The sequence below is a fragment of the Kogia breviceps genome, chromosome 5 (genome assembly GCF_026419965.1).
Source record: "Kogia breviceps isolate mKogBre1 chromosome 5, mKogBre1 haplotype 1, whole genome shotgun sequence".
Lineage (NCBI taxonomy): Eukaryota > Metazoa > Chordata > Mammalia > Artiodactyla > Physeteridae > Kogia > Kogia breviceps.
In genome coordinates, this window is record NC_081314.1 from 56,402,953 (window position 1) to 56,424,393 (window position 21,441).

Sequence of the window (21,441 nt, forward strand, 5' to 3'; positions counted from 1 at the left end):
GCTCTTATCCTGTCTATTTCACCCATAATTTATTGGGGATCAGAAATTCAATTTTTGCTATATGTACATTTAGTAAAAATGTTAAATCATAGGAGTGTGGCCCCTGAGGTTTGAAGGAGACAGTGGAACTTGAGTTAGGTCTTGAAAGATGATTAGGATTGTGGAGATTGGTAGGTGGGTAACAGTTTAGGCAGATGAATAATATTAGCAAAGATTACTATGAGCAGTGTTGAATAAGGAGGTCAGAAGGTGATGAGGGCAGATATTTCTCTTATCTAAGAGCAGAGCTTTGTTCTTATAAAATGGTTCCAAGATTTAACTTGTGAAAATTATAAAAGAACAGGAGAAAATTCTTTTATTGGGATTAAAGTCTTAGTTTAAGATTGCACTTGAATACGTTAGGAAGAGTTTATCACTTTGTTCCCACCCTCCATCAGTGTATTTGTGTAGCAAATGGTAGTTTTAGGGTATTGTTGAATTCCTGGGAGGTATACTTACAATTCATATCTAAGGTTTTAGTGACTTAATCAGAAATATTCTCTTACTCTTACTGCTGTCTTGGGGGTTAGTACTTCCAGGGAGGTAAACACAAAGAGAAATAGAAATATAATAAAGATGAACTTAATTAACTTCACATATGTATTTATTTAAAATACAGTGAAACAGTTTGGACATCATGGGACTTGTTTCAAAGTTATTTTAACCTAAATTGTATGATGGAAAGATAGTTTTTTCTGTTAATTTTTCTTTATATTTTGTTACAAAGCAGATGAACAATGATCTAAGACTGTGCAAAATGTATGTATATAATTGCTTATAACTTGCATGAATGCAGTTATTTAAGGTAAAAATTCACCATATAATTAATGATAAACATGTTTATGTTTTTAGATAGCTGTGAGCCTGGGTACTCCAATTATGAAACCAGAATGGATATATAAAGCTTGGGAAAGGCGGAATGAACAGTAAGTGTTTAGAAATTCAGTAGTTAATTATGTGAATCAGTCACATTGTTTCATGAAGATAAACCCATGTGCCCAAAATTCATAGATTAGTATATAAAAAATTAATTCAGTCTTTGTGAAGCTTAGGGAATAAAGTCTAGGAGGAACAAAGTTTTGTTTATAAAAAATTGAAAATGGCAAGACATCTATGATATCTTTGAACTTCACTTTGTGAAATAATTTAATAACCATTAAGAATATTCTAAAATTATAAGGTAATAGCTTAATGCATCTGGATGTGTGGGTTGTGCTATATTTTTTCTTATTTTCTGTTTGTCTGGTTACATTTTAAGTGGTGATTGCATTTCGTAACCTTGTTAAGCTTTACAATCTCATAATTCCTTGCTATTGTACTTCATTATTACTTAAGATTTTATGAAACTATAGAACTCCTGGAATGCATATAAAATTTCACGTACAGAGCAGAGAATTCCATCTTGTAAAGATTACCCGTGATTAAACTTTGTGAGATGTTATTTCTGGGATGACTGAGGACACGTCAATTTTTTTTTTAACTGAGGTTTTTATGAACATTTCAGGACCAAATGTAAAATATTTTCAGTAAATAGGTTATGCTAAAACCGTGAGAATTACCGTAGATTTATAAATTAACCTGCCTAACTTATTGAATTTCAGTTAAGCTGGTTTTAGAACAGTGTATTTTGTTTTTAGGGATTTCTGTGCATCATTTGATGAATTTAGAAATGAATTTAAAGTTCCTCCATTTCAAGATTGCATTTTAAGTTTCCTGGGATTTTCAGATGAAGAGAAAACCAATATGGAAGAAATGACTGAAATGCAAGGTAGAATTTAGCATAATTTAAAAGTTATATATATTTTATTCCTTATTCCTGCTGATCACTTCCTGGTGAATATGCCTCTTTAAAAATTTGGGCCTGGGGCTAAAGAGTTGGGCTTATGTATGCTCGTATGCTTTTCTCTTTAGGAGGAAACTGTTTACCTGTTGGAGATGAAAGATGCACTCACCTTATAGTTGAAGAGAATATAGTAAAAGAACTTCCATTTGAACCTTCAAAGAAACTTCATGTTGTCAAGCAAGAGGCAAGTAATTCTAGAATGAGATTGTTTTTTAAAAAACATTGGTAATATTGATAGCTTATCTGATGAGATAAATTCTTAATTAAAATGTTCTTTCCCCTAGTGGTTCTGGGGAAGCATTCAGATGGATGCCCGAGCTGGAGAAACTATGTATTTATATGAAAAGGTATGCTTTTTGTCTCTTTTGTCATTTGTTCTGTGAACTTGATTATATAAAGATGACACTTTTTTATCCCCAAAGAGCATAGTATAATTAGCACACAGGTCACCTTTTTTGTCATATTTAGGGGTTTCAGAATAATTAAACAGTAGGATATTGAGTAATAGTCTATGTAGATTTAATGTATTGGATCTTATTTTAATCTAATACATTTAATTCTGTACAAATTCTTGGTAATACCATTATGAACAGTAACATCCCTGTCTTCAAAGACTTAGAACCTTAAAGGAAAGAGATGTGCAAACAGTTATAGTGCTGAATGAAATGTGCTGTAATTGAGTAATGTATGTATTCTAACTAGCTTCACTCTGAGAGACTCGGGCACGATTGAAAGAGCAGATAAATACTGAGCCAGCTTCCTAGGCTAACCTGGTAAGGACATTCATGTTAGATAGCAGGTGGGAGAGGGTATGAAAACTTGAAAGTACATTAAAATAGCAAGTAGTTTAGTATGGCTTTGGAAAAGAGTGTGAGAAAGAAGGCCAACAGATAAAGCTGACTAGATAGGCAGAATCAAGTTTTTAATATGTTAAAGGGTTTGGATTTGTCCTGTAAGTATTGGAACCACTGAAGAATATTAAGGGGAGAGATGGCATTTTAAAAATGACTGTAGTAGAAGGAATATAGGCAAGGAAAAATCCAGCCTTCATGCTGGATCTTGGTGGAAAGTAGTATCATTCACCAAAATGTGACATAAAGGTATAGAAGCTCGCTTTAAGGAAAATTTACTTCAGTTCGAGATTTAATAATTTTGAATAGAATATTTGAAAGCAAAGATGTGGATTTATTGTGTTTCTATAAAATCTAAATATGTACTCTGTTGTTGTTCTCTTTGGACTCTTTTATTCTCAATGTAAGGTTTCTGACATAAAGTTTTAAAAATATGCCTTAGATTTCAGAAGAGAACTCCTAAAATCAAGTGGTATTTGACAAATATTGGAGAGCACTATGTCCAGGCATTGTGCTAAATGCCAGAGATATGGTGAATGAAATATGAATGGTCTCTCTTCCTGGAGTTTATGGCCTAATGGGGAGTAGACAATAAAGAAGCTTACAGACGAATATGTAATAGTAATAGTGCTATGGAGAAAACACATTAGGTGTTAAGGGTTAGATAATTCCAGTGGTCCTTTGATTATTATGTTTCATGAAGCTTCTGAATTACATGGAAGAGTATATAGATGTACAATTGTGCAAAATCCTGATTTTGTCAGACTCATAAATATATTTTTCTTTTGTTCTTGTCTCAGTAAAGAACCACAGAAGTAAAATTGAGCTTTTGTGCTTTTGATTGCAGGCTAATACACCTGAGCTCAAGAAATCAGTATCACTGCTTTCTCTAAATACCCCAAACAGCAATCGCAAAAGACGTCGTTTAAAAGAGACACTTGCTCAGCTTTCAAGAGAGACAGACATGTCACCTTTCCCTCCCCGTAAGCGCCCGTCAGCTGAACATTCCCTTTCTATAGGGTCACTCCTAGATATCTCCAACACACCAGAATCTAGCATTAACTATGGAGGTAATTCACATTAAAAAAATTTGATCTTTAAATTTAGTGGAATAGAATAATTATTAGAATATAGATAAATCCCTACTACAGTGAATATGAAAGGCTCTTTGTTTTACATTAATTAATTAACTTATTTTTGGCTGCATTGGGTCTTCGTTGCTTCATGCGGGCTTTCTTCAGTTGCGGTGAGCGGGGGCTAGTCTTCGTTTTGGTGTGTGGGCTTCTCTTTGCGGTGGCTTCTCTTCTTGTGGAGCAGGGGCTCTAGGCATGCGGGCTTCAGTAGTTGTGGCACTTGGGCTCAGTAGTTGTGGCTCTTAGGCTCTAGAGCGCAGGCTCAGTAGTTGTGGCGCACAGGCTTAGTTGCTCCGCAGCATGTGGGATCTTCCCGGACCAGGGCTTGAACTTGTCTCCCCTGCATTGGCAGGCAGATTCTTAACCACTGAACCACCAGGGAAGTCCCAGAAAGGCTCTGTTTTTAATGACCTTTGATGTGTCTGAGGAGAAAAGGCACATGAAAATGCTTACATTTAATAGTTGCTTGCTATATACTAACTGTTTATGTATTTTGTGTATTAATACGATAGGTTTTATTGTCCCGGTTTTACAGATGACTAGATTGAGGTTAGAGAAGTAAAACTTGTCTGGGGTCACAAAGCTAGAAAGTTATAGAACTGTTCAAAGAGCAGGTTCTTAACACACAGGAATCATAGAAGACACGTAGATTATGGAGAAAATAGGTACAGTGAAGTCAGAGGAAGGTGAATTTACTTTGTTCTCAGCTGATACAGGAAGCCATCTATAATTAGCTCTTCTCCCTTTTTTTTTTTTTTTTTTTTTTTTGCGTTACTTGGGCCTCTCACTGTTGTGGCCTCTCCCGTTGCGGAGCATAGGCTCCGGACGCGCAGGCTCAGCGGCCATGGCTCATGGGCCCAGTTGCTCCGTAGCATGTGGGATCTTCCCGGACCAGGGCACGAACTCGCGTCCCCTGCATCGGCAGGCGATCTCTCAACCACTGCGCCACCAGGGAAGCCCCCTAGCTCTTCTCCCTTGATCTTCAATTTATCCCCTCCATTTTTTTTTAGTCTGCACACAAATTTGTTGTGTTTTCTAATTTATGAAACAATCAAAACCTTCCCTGGACTCTGTAATACTTTCCACTTACTGTCCCATTTCCCTCTTCCCTTTCATATAGGTAGTCTTGAAGGAATCACCTTGATCCATTGTCTCATTTCCTTGCTTTTTATTTTCCTTTCAATTCATTCCAATTGAATTTCATTCATTCCAGCTGCTCTTGCTGGGGGTGCTGACAGTTTTTGTGTAATCAACAGCATTCAACACATTAGCAGCTACTCCTTCCTGGACACATTTTTAACTTTTGGCTTTTGTATATCACTCATTTCACATTATCCTTGACCTAACTTCTCTCTCTAACTCTAAATGTGGAATATTATTCCTGAGTTGTTTCTTCTCCATTGAATTCTTCCTAAATGATCTCATTTAATTCCATGGCTTTTCTATATGCTGTTGACTCCCAAATTTGAGGTTTTCCCTGTCCAACTATATACTTGACACCTCCTTGTTCATGTCTAATACACATCCTAAACTTAACATAATCAAATTGGAACTCTTGATTCTCTCTGCCACTCCAACTCTGTTCCTTTGTTACCCTCACTTTATCAACCTTTTCTGTAAAAATGGTCTCTCTTAGACAATTGCAGTGGTCCCCAAGGTGGTCTCACTGTACTCATTTTTGTCTTTCTACATGCAGACTAACCAGTCTCTAAAAACGTATAAATTAGTTCATGCCATTCCTCTGCATGAAGTCATTCAATGGCTTTGTATTACCGTAGCTTTCAGGTTCCTATGTAATCTTTCTTCACCTACTTCTAACCTCATGTGCTTTTGTCCTCCACTAATCCTCTCTGGGTGTCAGTCATAATATCTTTATTATTCTTCAGATTTTTCTACTATAACCATACCTCAGGAACTTTATATTTGCTCTCCCTGTCTTGAAGAAATCTTATCGGGGTTCTCTTTAAAGTTAAGTCTCTGTCCCACTACTCCTTCCTACCAACCCATTACCTGGTTGTCATCTTCAGTAGTAGTTATCACGGTTAGAAATTGTTTGTTTACTGCTTTATTTTACTTGCTTCACCAGAATGTAAGCTGGAAGAGAACAAGAACCTTGTCTAGCTTCTCTGCTTTATTCCCAGTGCCTAGTATAGAGTAGGTACTCACTAAATATTCATGGAAGGAATTGAAAGTCAATTGAAGGTAGGCCCAGAAAACTGAGGTGGATTTGAGATTATAAGAGGAGCAAGAATACAGGTAACAGCATACAAAATGAGTTTTTAGGGAATAGTGAATAGGTCAGTTTGCTTGGAGTATGGAGGAGTAAGAGTCAAATTAGAAAGGTTAATTGGGGCCTAATATTAGAGAACTTTGAAATCAGACTGGCATGTCTGATCTGTATATTGTCATCAGCAAGGAACTTTAGAAACTCGAGCAGCAGAGTGATTCATTGAGTCAGTGATTTGTAGTGGATTATTCTGAAGAATGATTAGAAGTAAGGCAGTTTATAGGTAGCCTGACCATGAAGTAATCTCTAGAGACTTGGGCCACAAGGTGGACCTTGGCCCTAAACCAGGGTTGATGATGTTTGGAAAGAAAAGTTAGAAGCACTAGGGAAATATTGATAGAATAGAGTGATAGCGAGGAAGAGGAGAAGATGGCAAAGTATTAAATGGAAGAAATTCTACCGTAGCAAAAATAGAAAGTTTATATTTTGGAAGAAGGAGTGTAGTTTGAGAGAAAATCGAGGTTAAATTGAGGTAGAAACGTCCAGTAGGCATTTGGAAAAGCTGAACCAGGTGCTTGGGTGGGGGATTATGATTAGATATGTAGATCTAAGAATTTACTGGTTCTGTGATCACAGTGAACATAATGGGCATGAGATGGTAAGAGATGAACATAAAGGACTGAAGGTTGAATATGAAGTTGAGGGGACAGAAGAAAATGAACCACTAAAGAAAACAGACATGACAACTTATATATTAGGTATTCTGAATAATAGAATACCCAGTTTGTAGATCACTGCTTAGACACAATAATTAAATTAGATCAGTGTATGTCAGTTTTTTTCCCCCTAAAGTATACCATAATGGCAGAGGCTCCTGGGTCTGGTGAGTATAGCCCAATATAATATATGGCAAGTGGGAAATTCTTTGAAGCCTGTTTTTTTGTTTTCTTTAAACATTCAGAACTCCACAGTATGCATGATTGTTTAAATTAATGCTTAAGATTATTTATCATTGAGTAAATTTGATATGCTGGGACTATATATTATCTTCTTTCATGTCATTCTATTATGTGTAATACATTCCTTTTCCTATTGAGAAACTTGCTATTAGGAGATTCTGTATATAATGTTTAAGTATTCTAACCATATTGATAGTAAGAAAATGTATTTTAAGCTTTTATTAAATTTCATTAAAAATTTTTTCTTGAGATACATATAAAATATACTAATGCATCCTCCCTCCAATTTGGGTTAGACTGAATGTCTTATGTTAAGATACTTTAGCAGAGAATTTAGTTAATGTTGGGGTTTTTTTTTTTTTTTTTTTTTTTTTTTTTTTTTTTAAGGGAAGTCTTTCTCCATATATATATGAAAAGTTTTCCATTATTGTGACTGTGTAATCGTAACAACCTTTTCCTCCTTTTTTAACTTAAATATCTTTATATTATTGCTGTAAAGATTCCTGTACTCTCAGATTTCCTAAATGGAAATATTCTGCCATATTTTCTTTAGTATTCATTCATTCTCTCTCTCTTTTTTTTTTTACATACACATGCATTTTTTATATCTGTGCTGTTTTGAGAGTAAGTTGGAGATATGATGTGCCTCTACCTCTAAATACTTAATTGTGTATTTCCCAAAATACAGGAGCATTTCTTACATAAGTACAGTATAAGTATTGCTATTAGGAAATTAACATTTAATACTATGATTTACTGTATAGACCTTCAAATTTTACCAGTTATTCCACTAATGTCCTAATGTGCTTTTAAGCAAAAGAAAAAAGTTTTTTCTGGCTTAGGATCCAATCCACGATCACAGGTTGTTGTGTTATCTTTCTCTCGTCTCTTCTTATCTGGAACAGTTCTTTTTTTAATCAATGTTTGTTTTTAATGACCTCGATATTTTTGAAGAGTACATGACCATTATTTTTTTCTGGCCTTATTCTAGGAGGAAATTCTATTTTAATGAAAATGTGTATGTTTTTAAGAGTAGATATCTTTCCCTTTTTTTCTGTTAAATTTGTACAGTGTTTGGTACTTACATCTAACTTCCATTTTAAATCTTTCCTCCTTTTTACCTTTTAGAAACACCAAAGTCTTGTACTAAGTCATCTAAAAATTCTACTCCAGTTCCTTCAAAGCAGTCAGCCAGGTGGCAGGTTGCAAGAGAGCTCTATCAGACTGAAAGTAATTATGTAAATATATTGGCCACAATTATTCAGGTAAGAGTTTGGAAAAATGATCTCTGTTCCAGTGATTATAAGTAAAAAAATCTAAGTGGTATTATTTTTTATAAGAAAATTATATAAGCATAGAATTTGAACATAGATACTAAAAATGAAAATGTATGACAAAAACTGCTCTTAGGAAATGGCATAACTGTAAGAGTAGCGTTTTATTCATGCAGAAATAGCATCTTTTTTTAATAGTGACTTTAAAGAGAGAAGGATCCTCAATAGACAATCTTAGAGGGGACTGAGTTTAATTCAGAATTTAGCAGCTTCCATGTCAAGATACTGCATTTATATTTGGAAGTGGTGGCTTTTTCTGATAATGTGTATTCTAGAGTCACTGCTTTATTTAGTACTGTATATATATGGAAAAGCAATTAGCAATGAAGCATAACAATATGGTTGTCAATAATTTTTTTTAGTAATCCTTTACTCTGTCGTGTCGAGTTTTCTTAAATTACACAGTAGTCAAATGTCGACTCATTGCTTACTAATATTAAAATGTACTATGAAGTTATTTCTGAAGAAAAGCAATTCTAATGAATCCTTGTAGGTTGAGATTGAAGAAGATATTAAGGAATAAATCAAAATTCAAGGTTCTGAAAGACAATAACAGGACATTATTTTGGAATCTGTAGAAAGAAGGAATAACTTTGTGGTAATGAAGGAAATAGTTTGTCAGGAAAATAAGGTTGATACCACCAGGCTTGATTTTGAATAGAAAAATGATAAGGAGTTTCTGATTTGGGTTTAATTTTTTTTTTTTGCGGTATGCGGGCCTCTCACCGCTGTGGCCTCTCCCATCGCGGAGCACAGGCTCGGCAGCCATGGCTCACGGGCCCAGCTGCTCTGCGGCATGTGGGATCTTCCCGGACCGGGGCACGAACCCGTGTTCCCTGCATCGGCAGGCGGACTCTCAACCACTGCACCACCAGGGAAGCCCTGGGTTTAATTTTTAACTGATCTCTATTTGAAATCTTAATATATCTCATTAAGGTCCAATATAATGGCCTTTAGTTGCTTGTACCATTGATAAAATTCATGAATAAGAAATGAAAAGACTTCTTTCTTGGTATTCACAGAGAGATTATTCTTCACAGTTAATTTGTTTAGCAGTAGTCAGGGTTTTATGAGGCCCTCTGCTATATTAAACTTCACTTGTTTTAAGTCAGCTCTGCTCTTCTTCCTCAAGGGAAATCATCCTAGATGAGTTTCTTGTTGGCATTTTTATAGTCAGCCAAAATGTGGTTGAGTAGCAGAAAATCCCTTTGGCATATAGTGTTCATGTACTTGGTAGCCTTTATTACCTAGAAATGTAAATCCTTTCAGGCTGTGGTAAAGGCACTGGAGTTTCAGAATTTTAATTTGCATATCAATTAAATTCACTAAAACTTCTTTTTTAAAAGCACTTGTAATTATTACACTGTAGACACTTTCATACCACTGTGCTTAGTATAAACTCACCTAAGTTTACTTAAAAGATTGTGGTCTAAATTCATGATAGTGTTCTTTTTAAGCTTTTTTTTTTTTTAGGACTAATGTGTCTTTTTTTTTTTTTTTTTTAGTTTGGATTTGGAATAGCTTAATTTTAACTTAGCCCCCAAATTAAGTGACTATCCAGAAGCTTGTTGATGTATTCCAAATAATACTTAGGTACCTATTAATATAAAGTTTTGTGACAAGTGTTAAAGAGGGTTCCTGTTTTAAAGGAACTTAGACTGGAAGAGGAGTTAAAACATACACACCTATTATACCAGGTGGAAGGTTATGAACTTCATGAGGGAGGTTAGTTAAGGTATTTGGAGATATGGTGAGAATTTTGCTCTTCTTCCAGCTTAGGGAAGGTTTGGTCTTAATTTTCAATGGTTGAACATTGGGAAAAGTATCATAAAGAAGATACAAATTGAAGTGAGTTTTAAAGCATAATTAGGATTGGTGCCTGCAAAGAGTATGGTAGGAAGTGTATTTGAGATTATTCCAGCAGTACAAATGACTGAAGGTATGTATCATTCAAGGTATTACAGAGTAGTCTAGGGGGATTAGAGTTGAGGGTGGGTTAAGGGGACTGGGATAGGGGTTGGAGTATGGATACAGTGAGAGTTAAGACTGCTTATGCCAGACTGGAGAAGGCCTTTGTACAGTGTGTCACGTGTAATTATAGAAGAATTTTTGATGGGAGGGGGGATGATATCACTTGACTTGTATTTTAGAAGGGAACTTGGTTCACTTTGAAGGAGGTATTGAAGAAGGGGAAATTGTGGAGGCAAGGAGATCAGCTTGGAGTTTATTTTGGCAGTCTTGGTTAGAGATTTTGAGAACCTGAACTTCTTAGGATAGTATCAGTGAGAATGAAAAGAGGATAGATTTGCAAAATATTGGAAAGGTAAAATCAGTAGTTTTTTGGCTAACTGATTTTATATGAGGGATTAAAACAAACACAGTAGTTGTGTCTTAAGAATACTGAGAAGTTTTAACGAATCTTGATGTATTTTGGTGTCTGAATATTTTTGTTTAGGAATTTTAATTAAATGTTGACTAGATAAAGGAATGCTTATACATGGTTACAGATATCTTTGCATCCTCTATTGTGTTTTTTCCCAATTCCATTTCTTTCCCCTCTCAGCGATAACTGTAATCTGGAATTTTGTGCTTATCATTTTCCTTATAGATTTATCACATATGTGTAGAAAATCAAATGTAACAGTAAATATTTTTTAGTGAATTGCTTTTTTCACTTGATAGAAATGTTTTTTGTGTATTTTTTTGTGTGGTACGCGGGCCTCTCACTGCTGTGGCCTCTCCCGTTGTGGAGCACAGGCTCCGGACGCACAGGCTTAGCGGCCATGGCTCACGGGGCCCAGCCGCTCTGTGGCATGTGGGATCTTCCCAGACCGGGGCACGAACCTGTGTCCCCTGCATCGGCAGGCAGACTCTAAACCACTGCGCCACCAGGGAAGCTTGATAGAAATGTTCTTGAAACACATCTGTGTCACTGCATGTAGCAGTAATTCATTTTCCTGTATGAATATTTCAACTTTTTAAACTTTTATTCTTAATAGACATTGAAATTTGTTTTAGTGTTTCATTGCTGTTTGTTTTTACTATTACTAGTAGTGCTGCTGTGAATACTTTTTTTTTTTTGGCGGTACGTGGGCCTCTCACTGTTGTGGCCTCTCCCGTTGTGAAGCACAGGCTCAGCGGCCATGGCTCACGGGCCCAGCCGCTCTGCAGCATGTGGGATCTTCCAGGACCAGGGCAGAAACCCGTGTCCCCTGCATTGGCAGGCGGACTCTCAACCACTGCACCACCAGGGAAGCCCTGCTGTGAATATTCTTATTCATGGCTCCTTGAGAACATATTCTGGGCAAAAACCTGGAATTTCTGGATCATTGGTTAAACACACTTTTAATTTTACTGGAAGTTGTTAGTATGTTGGAAACTAGGTTTTGTGTTGGTCTTCTGTTCCCACTGAGGCTTTTATAGGTGAAACTTAACTTTCATCAGTTTAGGCAAATAAATGTCTTTGGGGCAAAGGTTGATTTAGTACTCAACTTTCTACTTTCCCTTAGATTTTGGCCTCTGAAGGTACCTCACTTTGTCAGCTTATCGCTGTATTCAGAAAGAGGTTTTTCTTCAGTATTTTGTTTTCAGCAGGTAGCTTTCACCATACTTACAGAAATAGAAAGCCGGCATATATATATATATATATATATATATATATATATATATATATATATATAAATTTTTTTAAGGGGGATAAACTGTTGTAGAATTGTAGTCGTTCTTAAAAATAGGAACAATTCATAATCTTAATGAAGTTTCTTACTATTTAGAATGTACTGTCTTCCCCCTCTTCCTTCCTTCCTTCAATCCCCTCCTGCCCTTTGTGCTGTTGTCATTCATTTTACTTCCACATGTTAAGAACACAATAATACATTATTATTTTTACTTTGAATAGTCAATGAACATTTTAAAATTTAAGTCAAATTTTATTAATTATATAGTAAAATTGACTTTCTTTCATGTACATTTCCATGAATTTTAACACATGTGAAAATTTGTTTAACCACCACTACAATCAGGATACAGAATATTTCCATCCCCCCAAAAGCTCCTGGTACTATTCCTTTATGTCACACCCTTTTCTCCTTCCACCTCCTGGTAACCACTGATCTCTTCTCCAGTTTTATAATTTTGTGGTTTTTGAAAATGTCATAAAATGGAATCATATAATACAATAGTCCCCAACCGTTTTGGCACCAGGGGCCGGTTTTGTTTAAGACAGTTATTCCACGTATGGTGGGGGTGTGGGGGATGGTTTCGGGATGATTCAAGGGCATTACATTATTGTGTACTTTATTTCTATTATTATTACATTGTAATATATAATGAAAAATTATACAACTCACTGTAATGCAGAATCAGTGGGAGCCCTGAGCTTGTTTTCACTTGCCACTCCTGATAGGGTTTTGATATCAGTCTGCAAGCAATTGATTTATTATGGTCTGTGTGCAGTCACACCTCTCTGCTAATGATGATCTGTATTTGCAGCCGCTCCCCACTGCTAGCATCACTGCCTCAGCTCCACCTTAGATCAACATGGTTATAAACAGGTCTTCTAGCTTCACATCCAATCTTTTCCCCCTAAACCACGTTTTTTTGTTTGTTTGTTTGTTTTGTTTTTTTGCGGTACTCAGGCCTCTCACTATTGTGGCCTCTCCCGTTGCGGAGCACAGGCTCCGGACGCACAGGCTCAGCAGCCATGGCTCATGGGCCCAGCCGCTCTGCAGCATGTGGGATCTTCCCGGACCGGGGCACGAACCCGTGTCCCCTGCATCGGCAGATGGACTCTCAACCACTGCGCCACCAGGGAAGCCCCTAAACCAAGTTTTTTTGCTATCGTTTAAAAACATTTAGTACTTATATTAAGTGTATGACTGCTTATTGCTTTGTTCCTTACTTACTTGAATAAAAAAGTAGAAATTACGGTGAATCATACTAACAATTTTAATGATTTATAGAACTGTGATAAACTTTTATTAGATTCTAATGTAACATTTTATTTTATTTTATTTATTTATTTAAAATTATTTATTTATTTATTTATTTTTGGCTGTGTTGGGTCTTCGTTTCTGTGTGAGGGCTTTCTCTAGTTGCAGCAAGCAGGGGCCACTCTTCATTGTGGTGCGCAGGCCTCTCATTATCGTGGCCTCTCTTGTTGCAGAGCACCGGCTCCAGATGCGCAGGCTCAGTAGTTTTGGCTCTCACAGGCCTAGTTGCTCCATGGCCTGTGGAATCTTCCCAGAGCGAGGCCTTGAACCCATGTCCCCTGCATTGGCAGGCAGACTCTTAACCACTGCGCCACCAGGGAAGCCCTAATGTAACATTTTATTACAAGATTGTATATATACACAGAGATGAATAAATAAGTAGGATAAAACAGACTAGAAAATGTTATGAGAAAAGTTGTCAGATTTAGGGAGAAGTATTTTTTTTTCAACTTTTTTTTCTTTTCTGTTAACATCATAGCTCTCCTTTATCACTGTCTGTATGTTAGATTTTTAATTTTTTTTTCCACAATCTACCTAAACTAATCTTTTTTACCTTTTAGTTATTTCAAGTGCCATTGGAAGAGGAAGGACAACGAGGTGGGCCTATCCTTGCACCAGAAGAGATTAAGACTATTTTTGGTAGTATTCCAGATATCTTTGATGTGCACACTAAGATAAAGGTAAATTTGTATGTTAGTGTGGTAGTAATTCCTTTTACATTGTGTGTATTTACTACGATTTTTCAGGTGCTTCTGACTAGCTAAATAAGTTTTGTATTTAAAATTTCTTAATCCCTCATTTATTCCTTTGAATCATTTGTCCCTTTGCCCCAGTGCCTTATTAATATTTGCTGTTTGCCTATGTTTTGATTTTGATTAATTTGAAAATAAGGAATTTAGACCTTATGAAGTCTTTTCTATAGAGACATGTGTTTGCTAGTACTATTTTTATTATTTTCCTGCTGTTGTTCGTCTTAAGTTGTGTGTTTTTGTTTTGCTTTGGTTTGTTTGAAAAACTGTGAAGTTGAAAGGGACTCAAGATCATTTCATTAATTTCTCTCTATCTGTATGGTCAGATAAATGCCAAAACTGTGTAAGACAATGCTATCCTCTAATGATTTTCCCTTGATGAAGGGTCCATGAATTCCAGGTATCAATCTCTCATAGTAAAGTAATTTTGGAGCAGGTTTAGCTGAACCCTTAAAAGTAGTTTAGCATTGTTTCCTCTTAGTTTTCCTATGTGATGCCTGAGCAAAATTTATCAGTTTTCCTCTCAAAACAACCCATATTAATGTTTATTCCAGCTTTGTGAGTGGCAGTATCATAGCCGATGAGGTTTATCTGAGGTGCACTATTATTGTTAATTGAAAATTTTTCCCTAAATGTTTATTCTATTTTACAATAAAAAGATCAATCTGAATTACAGAATGTTTTCCAAAATATACATTAACTTACTTTTGATTTTACTGCATGTTGTGGACAAAAATATAAAAGATCTATAAGTTAATAAAAATGCAATTTATCAAATGCTTATATTTTATCAAAATCCTTGACCATATTTCACTTATTTCTAGATTTACAAGTAATTTTGAAGGAAAGGAGTCTTTTCTTAAAAAGCTATAGAATCTCAGGCTAGTTTCTCCTTATTTCCAGTTAGGATTCTGAATATTTGAAGAATAAAATTTTCTTGGAATGGTTTTTTTTTTTTTTTTTTTTCCATAAGAAACACTGAGAGGCATAAAGGTAGAGTGGAAAGGCAAGCAGGTTTTCATCTTGGTGTTTTACTACTAATTTGTGGGTCACTTTGTGTTAGTCATTTAGCCAGTCTGGATGTGCAAGTTCCTGTCCAATATAAAATGTTACATACTTTTTTTTTTTTTTTTTTTGTGGTACGCGGGCCTATCACTGCTGTGGCCTCTCCCGTCGCGGAGCACAGGCTCCAGACGCGCAGGCTCAGCGGCCATGGCTCACGGGCCCAGCCGCTTCGCAGCACGTGGGATCTTCCTGGACAGGGACACGAACCCATGTCCCCTGCTTCGGCAGGCGGACTCTCAACCACTGCGCCACCAGGGAAGCCCTGTTACATACTTTTTATGTGTATAGGATCATAATCTCAATTCAGAAAATCATGTTCTCTGATTGACTGGTGCTTTTTAAAAAAAAAAAAAAATTTTTTTTTACTAGATGAAAGAGTCTTTAAATTCTATAGTGCTATACAGTTTTCAAAAGTTTCATATACATAATTTCATATAATCCCATAATAACCCTCTTTTTCCACACTACCCTTATATTGCCCTCCTCGCCACCAGTAACCACTAGTTTGTTCTCTATATCTGTGAGTCTGCTTTTTTGTTTCATTCACTAGTGAGTCACTGGAGCTTTGAAAACGATGGTCACCCTTTAATTTTCTAATGTGTTACATAATTTTTTAAGCTTTTATAAACGTGGATTTACCAGTGTTTCAACTAGTAGTTGTTTTTTAGCTGATTGCAGGTTTGTCATACGTTTAAAATTTTAAAGCCTATGTTTTTTTCTACAGTGACGCCAATGTGTGCTGTCAAACGTTTATTTGTAAAATAAAGGAGAAAAGGAAAAAGGAGTAGAAAAAACCTATAATCCCATAACCCAAATACTCCTAAAATTTTGTTGTATTTTCTTTCTGTTTTTTTATGCATAACACTTTTTTCTTCTTTTGAATGTAGCCCACCATTTATCAAGTACTGTCACATCTATTGAACATTACCAAGAAGTTGATATTATACAGATGTGAAACTGCTACATACAGAGATTAAATAATTTTTCTAAAGTCAGTCATATAATAAATGCTGGACACTGAATTTGAATCCTTTTTTGTCTAACTTCTAAGTCTGTTCTCCTAAACCCTAATGTTGTCTTGCCCCCCCCTTCTAATGAGATAAAATTGACATATAACATTGTATTAGTTTTAGGTGTACAACATAATGGATTGATATATGTATGTATTGCAAAATGTTCACCACAATAAGTTTAGTTAACATCTGCCACCACACATAGTTTTTTTTTTTCCTTTGTGATGAGAACTTTTAAGATCTAGTCTCTTAGCAAGTTTCAGATATACAAAACAGTATTGTTAACTATAGTCACCGTGCTCTACATTACAGCCTCAGGACCTATTTTTCTTATAACTGGAAGTTTGCACCTTTTGACCACCTTTACGCATTTCACCCACCCTCCTCCCCCTGCCTCTGGCAGCTACCAGTCTGTTCTCTGTATCTATGAGTGTTTGTTTTTTTTTTTTTTAAGATTCCACATGTAAGTGAGATCATATAGTATTTGTTTTCTCTGACTTATCTCACGTAGCGTAATGCCCTCAAGGTCCATCCATGTTGTCACAGATGGCAGGATAACCTTCTTTTCATGGCTGAATAATATTTCATTATGTATACCACATTTTCTTTATCCGTTAATTCATTTATGGACACTTAGTTTCTTGCCATGTCGTGACTATTACTAATGCTGTATTGCTTCTTAATTATCATGCTGTAGATTTATTCTTTTAATATGTAAATGAATAAATCGTATAAATGTGGCTTAAGTTTGTACACTTTGTCATATCATCTTATTGGTATGGTATTCCTGAGAAGCACTGGTATCCGTATTTTATAGCATTGCATAGTGGTTTCAGATATGGACTGTGGAATAAAGTAGATTTGTGTTTGAAGTAAGGTAACTTTAATAGCTTCAGTTTTCTTATCTGTAAAATGGGGATAGTATCTGAATCATGGGTGGTTGTGAAATTTTTATTCTCAGTTTTTACATTTTTATAAGTCATTAAGCATAGTGCCTAACACTGAGCATTCAATAAATAACAATAGCAATTCATATTACCAATAAACTAAATTCAGAAGGCAAGTAAACTATGTTTAGATGTTTTGTGAAGGACTAAAATCATTTTTTACCCACTGTGTTTACAACCACTGGCACTTAGATTTCTATCAGTAAATATTTGCTAAACATTGGTCATGCTACTTTTAAATGTCCAAATCAGGACTGGAACTTAGTGTATTTTGTCATCCTAGATATCATGTGGATACCTTTAGCCTTATTCTTAATTTGCCTCCAACTTTTAGCATGCTAATATTTAGATTAAGTTGAGAATTTTTGAGATTGTTATGAACACCTCTTTTCCTATGTGTGAATTTTTCCTTTTCAGGGCTAATCACCATTGGTCCTTGATGTGCAAATGCCTGTTTTTGTATGGAACTATGATGAAACAAAAGACAGGAAAGGGTTGGAGGGAGAATGTGTTCTTTCTGTGTTTATGCTTTGTTATTTGTTAATTTAATGTAAGTCATAAGGTACCTTGTACTTGTTTCAGGAACAGCTGTATACTGGGAAATCTGCTAATTTGGTGTATTGTGAGCTAAGCAAAAGAGAATCCCATCTTGTATAAAAATAGATGGTAACAGGACAGAAGAAATCTTAGCGAAGAAGAAAGAGAAGGAAGGAGCTTAGCTTTCTTAATCCCATACGCTTACAACTTCTACTTTTGCAATACGCTTTGGGAGCTATGCTCTGTCTTAGAACTATAGAGTTCTCCTTTCTTATGGCCAGGAGGTAACTTTGGGAGCATCCAGTGGAGAATTGTGTAATGGACAAGGAGGAGGCATGTTCCAGGGTCTGTCCGAAACTGAGTCAAGCATATTCCTACAGAAACATTGTAAGAAATGGTGGCACTATGGGGGCTTCCCTGGTGGCACAGTGGTTGAGAGTCCGCCTGCCGATACAGGGGACATGGGTTCGTGCCTCGGTCCGGGAGGATCCCACATGCCGCGGAGCGGCTAGGCCCATGAGCCATGGCTGCTGAGCCTGCGTGTCCGGAGCCTGTGCTCCACAGCGGGAGAGGCCACAACAGTGAGAGGCCTGCGTACCGCAAAAAAAAAAAAAAAAAAAAAAAAAGCAATGGTGGCACTGTGAATAATGCCCTTTGGGGCTTGCCTGCCCACCTGACTCCCCATTTCTGATGGGGAGAACTGTGGTATAGATCAAGTAGAATGACATAGAATCAGGAGTCAGACAAGCCTGGGTATGAATACTGGTTCACAACTGTGATTTGGGACAAATTAATGTCTCTAAGCCTTAGTTTCTTTACTTAGTCCCTGAGCTAACAGTCGATTAGGGCAGAGATCTTTATTTAATCAACAAGCACAAGGATTTAAAGGTTAACCCAAAACAGTAGACTATTTTTCAGATCCCCTAGAGATTATTTTGCTTTCTGATAACAATATTCTTATATAAGTATATGCAGCCATCCTGTAATTATTTACACTTTAAAAATGTACCACTAGATTATATTGGCAGAGCTATAAGGGGTTTTTTTTTGTTGTTGTTGTTGTTGTTGTTGTTTTTGCATCACAGTTTTCCAAATATCTCCCTTATTTATATTAAATACATAGGAAAATATAGTTAATAATAGCTTATTGAGCACTACTATAGGGTTAGGGTTTCTAAGTGCTATACAAGTATTAACTAATTTAATCCTTTATGAAATAGGAGTCATTACTATTCTCATTTTTCATAATAGAAAATTGAGGCACTTTAAGGTTAAGTAACTTGCCTAACAGCACAAAACTAACAGGCTCTCGAGCCAGTATTTAAAACTAACTAGTCGGTGCCAGAATTCACTACATTATATTGTTCCAAGATTAGTCTTATTTATAATCTTTTTCATCTTTTGTTTCTTTCAAGTGCAATTTTAAACAGTTAAATCTTAGTTCTTGACTCTGTGAGCTGTTAAATTATTCTTGCTTGAGTTCACCTTTATGCTATTGGAAGTAAATTTTATCCCTTTTGGCTTTTCTGAATCTGAAGAATATAGGGTAGTGGTTCTTAAATTATTTGGTCTCAGGGTCCCTTTTCATTCTTAAAAATGACTGAGGAACTTATGTTTATATGGGTTTTATCTATTGGTATTAACTGTTTTTGAAATTAAAACAAAAATTTTATAGTATTTTTAAAGATACCTCAGTTTTTTTAACAGATTTATTGAGGTACATTTTACATCTTTAAATTCAACCTTCTTAAAATATATGATTCAATGATTTTAATAACTTCACCAAGTCATGCAACCACCACCATAAATCCATTTTAGAGCATTTCACCTTCCCCATTAAGATCCTTCATACCCATTTGTAGTTAATCCCCATTCCTAGCCCCTGGTCCAGGCAACCCCTAATCTACTTTCTTATGAATTTGCCTTTTCTAGACACTTCATATAAATGTGAATATATAATATGTGGTGTCTTATGTCTGACTTTTTTCACTTAGCATATTTTTGAATTTCATCTATGATTTAGTACGTTAGTAGTTTGTTCCTTTGTGTGGCCAGATAACAGTCTATTATACAGCTATCCTACATTTCTTTATCCATTCACCAACTGATGGAAATTTAGCTTGTTTTCAGTTTTTGGCTGTTAGGAATAATGCTGATATGAACAGTATGTGCAAATCTTCGCTTGGGCATGCTTTCATTCTCTTCCGTAGATACTTAGGAATAGTAGAATTGCTAGGTTGTATTGGTAGTCTTATATTTAAAATTTTTGAGAAACTGCCAGGTTTTTACATCATTTTATATTCTTACCAGTAATGTATAAGAGTTCAGATTTCTACACATTCTTGCCAATACCTATCCTTTTTCTTTTATAGCCATTCTGGGATGTGAAGTGATTTTGATTTACATTTCCCTAATGATTAATGATGTTGAGCATCTTTTCATGTGCTTGTTAGCCATTCATATATTACCTTTGTGAAATGTGTGCTTAGATCTGGTGCCCATTTTTTGGTTGGGTTGTTTGTTGTCTTACTGAGTTGTAAGAGTTCTCTATAAACTATAGATACAAGTCCTTTATCAGCTCTGTGTTTTGCAGATATTTCCTCCCAGCCTGTTGTTGCTTATCATTTATTTAGTGGTGTCTTTTGAAGTACCAAAATTTTTAATTTTGATGAAGTCCGATTTATCCATTTTTTAAAATGTAATGTGCTTTTGGTGTCATATCTAAGAAATTTTTTCCTAACCCAAGGTTTTGAAGATTTTCTCCTATATTTTCTTCTAGAGGTCATATTGTTTTAGCTCATACAATTAGGTCTAGAACCGATCTTGAGTTCATTTTTGGCTGAGGTGAGGGTTTAAGTTCATCTTTTTTTGTGTGGATATCCAATTTTAAAAACATACATTAATGAATTTAAAGTAATAATGACTCATTATATGATAGCATAAATAACATGGGTTTTTTTTTGAAAAATAACTGATTTCCAAAACAGAAGTAGTGAGGAGTGATGTTGATTTATGGTTTTTTTTTTTTTTCTGTCTGGCTTAATAGAAGACTGTTTCTCCTGCCTACTTAATTTATTATGTTGCAGTATCACACATCATATACATAGCCTCTAGAAAACTCTGTTGTATCCTTATGAGAGAATTAGAATAAAAAAGTCAAATAATGCCTTAGTATTATAATAAAAATAGTTTAATCTCATGGATCCCACTAAAAAAGTGTGTTGGGGGGGTCTGCATATAACAGTTTGAAAAGCTCTTGTATAAGTTTATTGATTAATTTCTACTTTAAAGTCACTTTTAGGATTTCAATTAGGGCATGTCATTTCTTGGCATCTCATTTTATCATCTGATTTGTGTCTTATTATCCTAGAAAGCTTTTACGTGTCTTCTAAATTTTTGCAAATATGTAGTATTTTAGGATGATGATTGAGAAATTTTATAGGCCAGGGATTAGCAAACTATAGTCAGTGGACCAAATCCAGCCAATTTAGGATTTTGGTAAAGTTTTGCTTGTTTTGGTAAGGAAGGTTTTATTGATACACAGCCACACACAATCATTTATGTATTATCTATGGCTCCTTCCACTCTACAAGGACGGAGTTGAGGATGTGTGACAGAAACCATGTGGCCTGCAAACCTTAAAATACTTACCTTCTTGCCCTTTAAGTAAAGTTTGTTGACCCCATTATAGATTACAGTTTCTAATGGCTGATGTTTCAGCAGCAAGATCAAAAGTAGTTTGCTATAATTAAT

The 21,441-nt window shown here is 35.6% G+C and overlaps 1 protein-coding gene and 1 non-coding gene across 11 annotated transcripts in view; both read left to right on the forward strand.

Moving 5' to 3' along the window:
* Positions 1–21,441, forward strand: part of ECT2 (epithelial cell transforming 2) — a 65,392-nt gene that overhangs the window by 9,110 nt on the left and 34,841 nt on the right. For 8 of the 10 annotated variants that reach the window (XR_010840670.1, XM_059065449.2, XM_059065453.2 and 5 more), the window contains 7 exons: positions 892–965; positions 1,677–1,807; positions 1,951–2,066; positions 2,167–2,229; positions 3,581–3,803; positions 8,181–8,317; positions 13,938–14,057. Coding sequence is in view for 9 of the 10 variants with exons in the window: in XM_059065449.2 (XP_058921432.1) it covers positions 892–965; positions 1,677–1,807; positions 1,951–2,066; positions 2,167–2,229; positions 3,581–3,803; positions 8,181–8,317; positions 13,938–14,057 (864 nt within the window). In the remaining variant the exon portion in view is untranslated. The remainder of the gene's footprint in view (positions 1–891; positions 966–1,676; positions 1,808–1,950; positions 2,067–2,166; positions 2,230–3,580; positions 3,804–8,180; positions 8,318–13,937; positions 14,058–21,441) is intronic. The other 2 variants (XM_067034025.1, XM_059065451.2) reach the window with 1 other exon arrangement.
* LOC131757894 (U4 spliceosomal RNA) lies at positions 14,679–14,816 on the forward strand. The gene has a single exon (XR_009336042.1). It is a non-coding gene; the product is annotated as a U4 spliceosomal RNA (small nuclear RNA).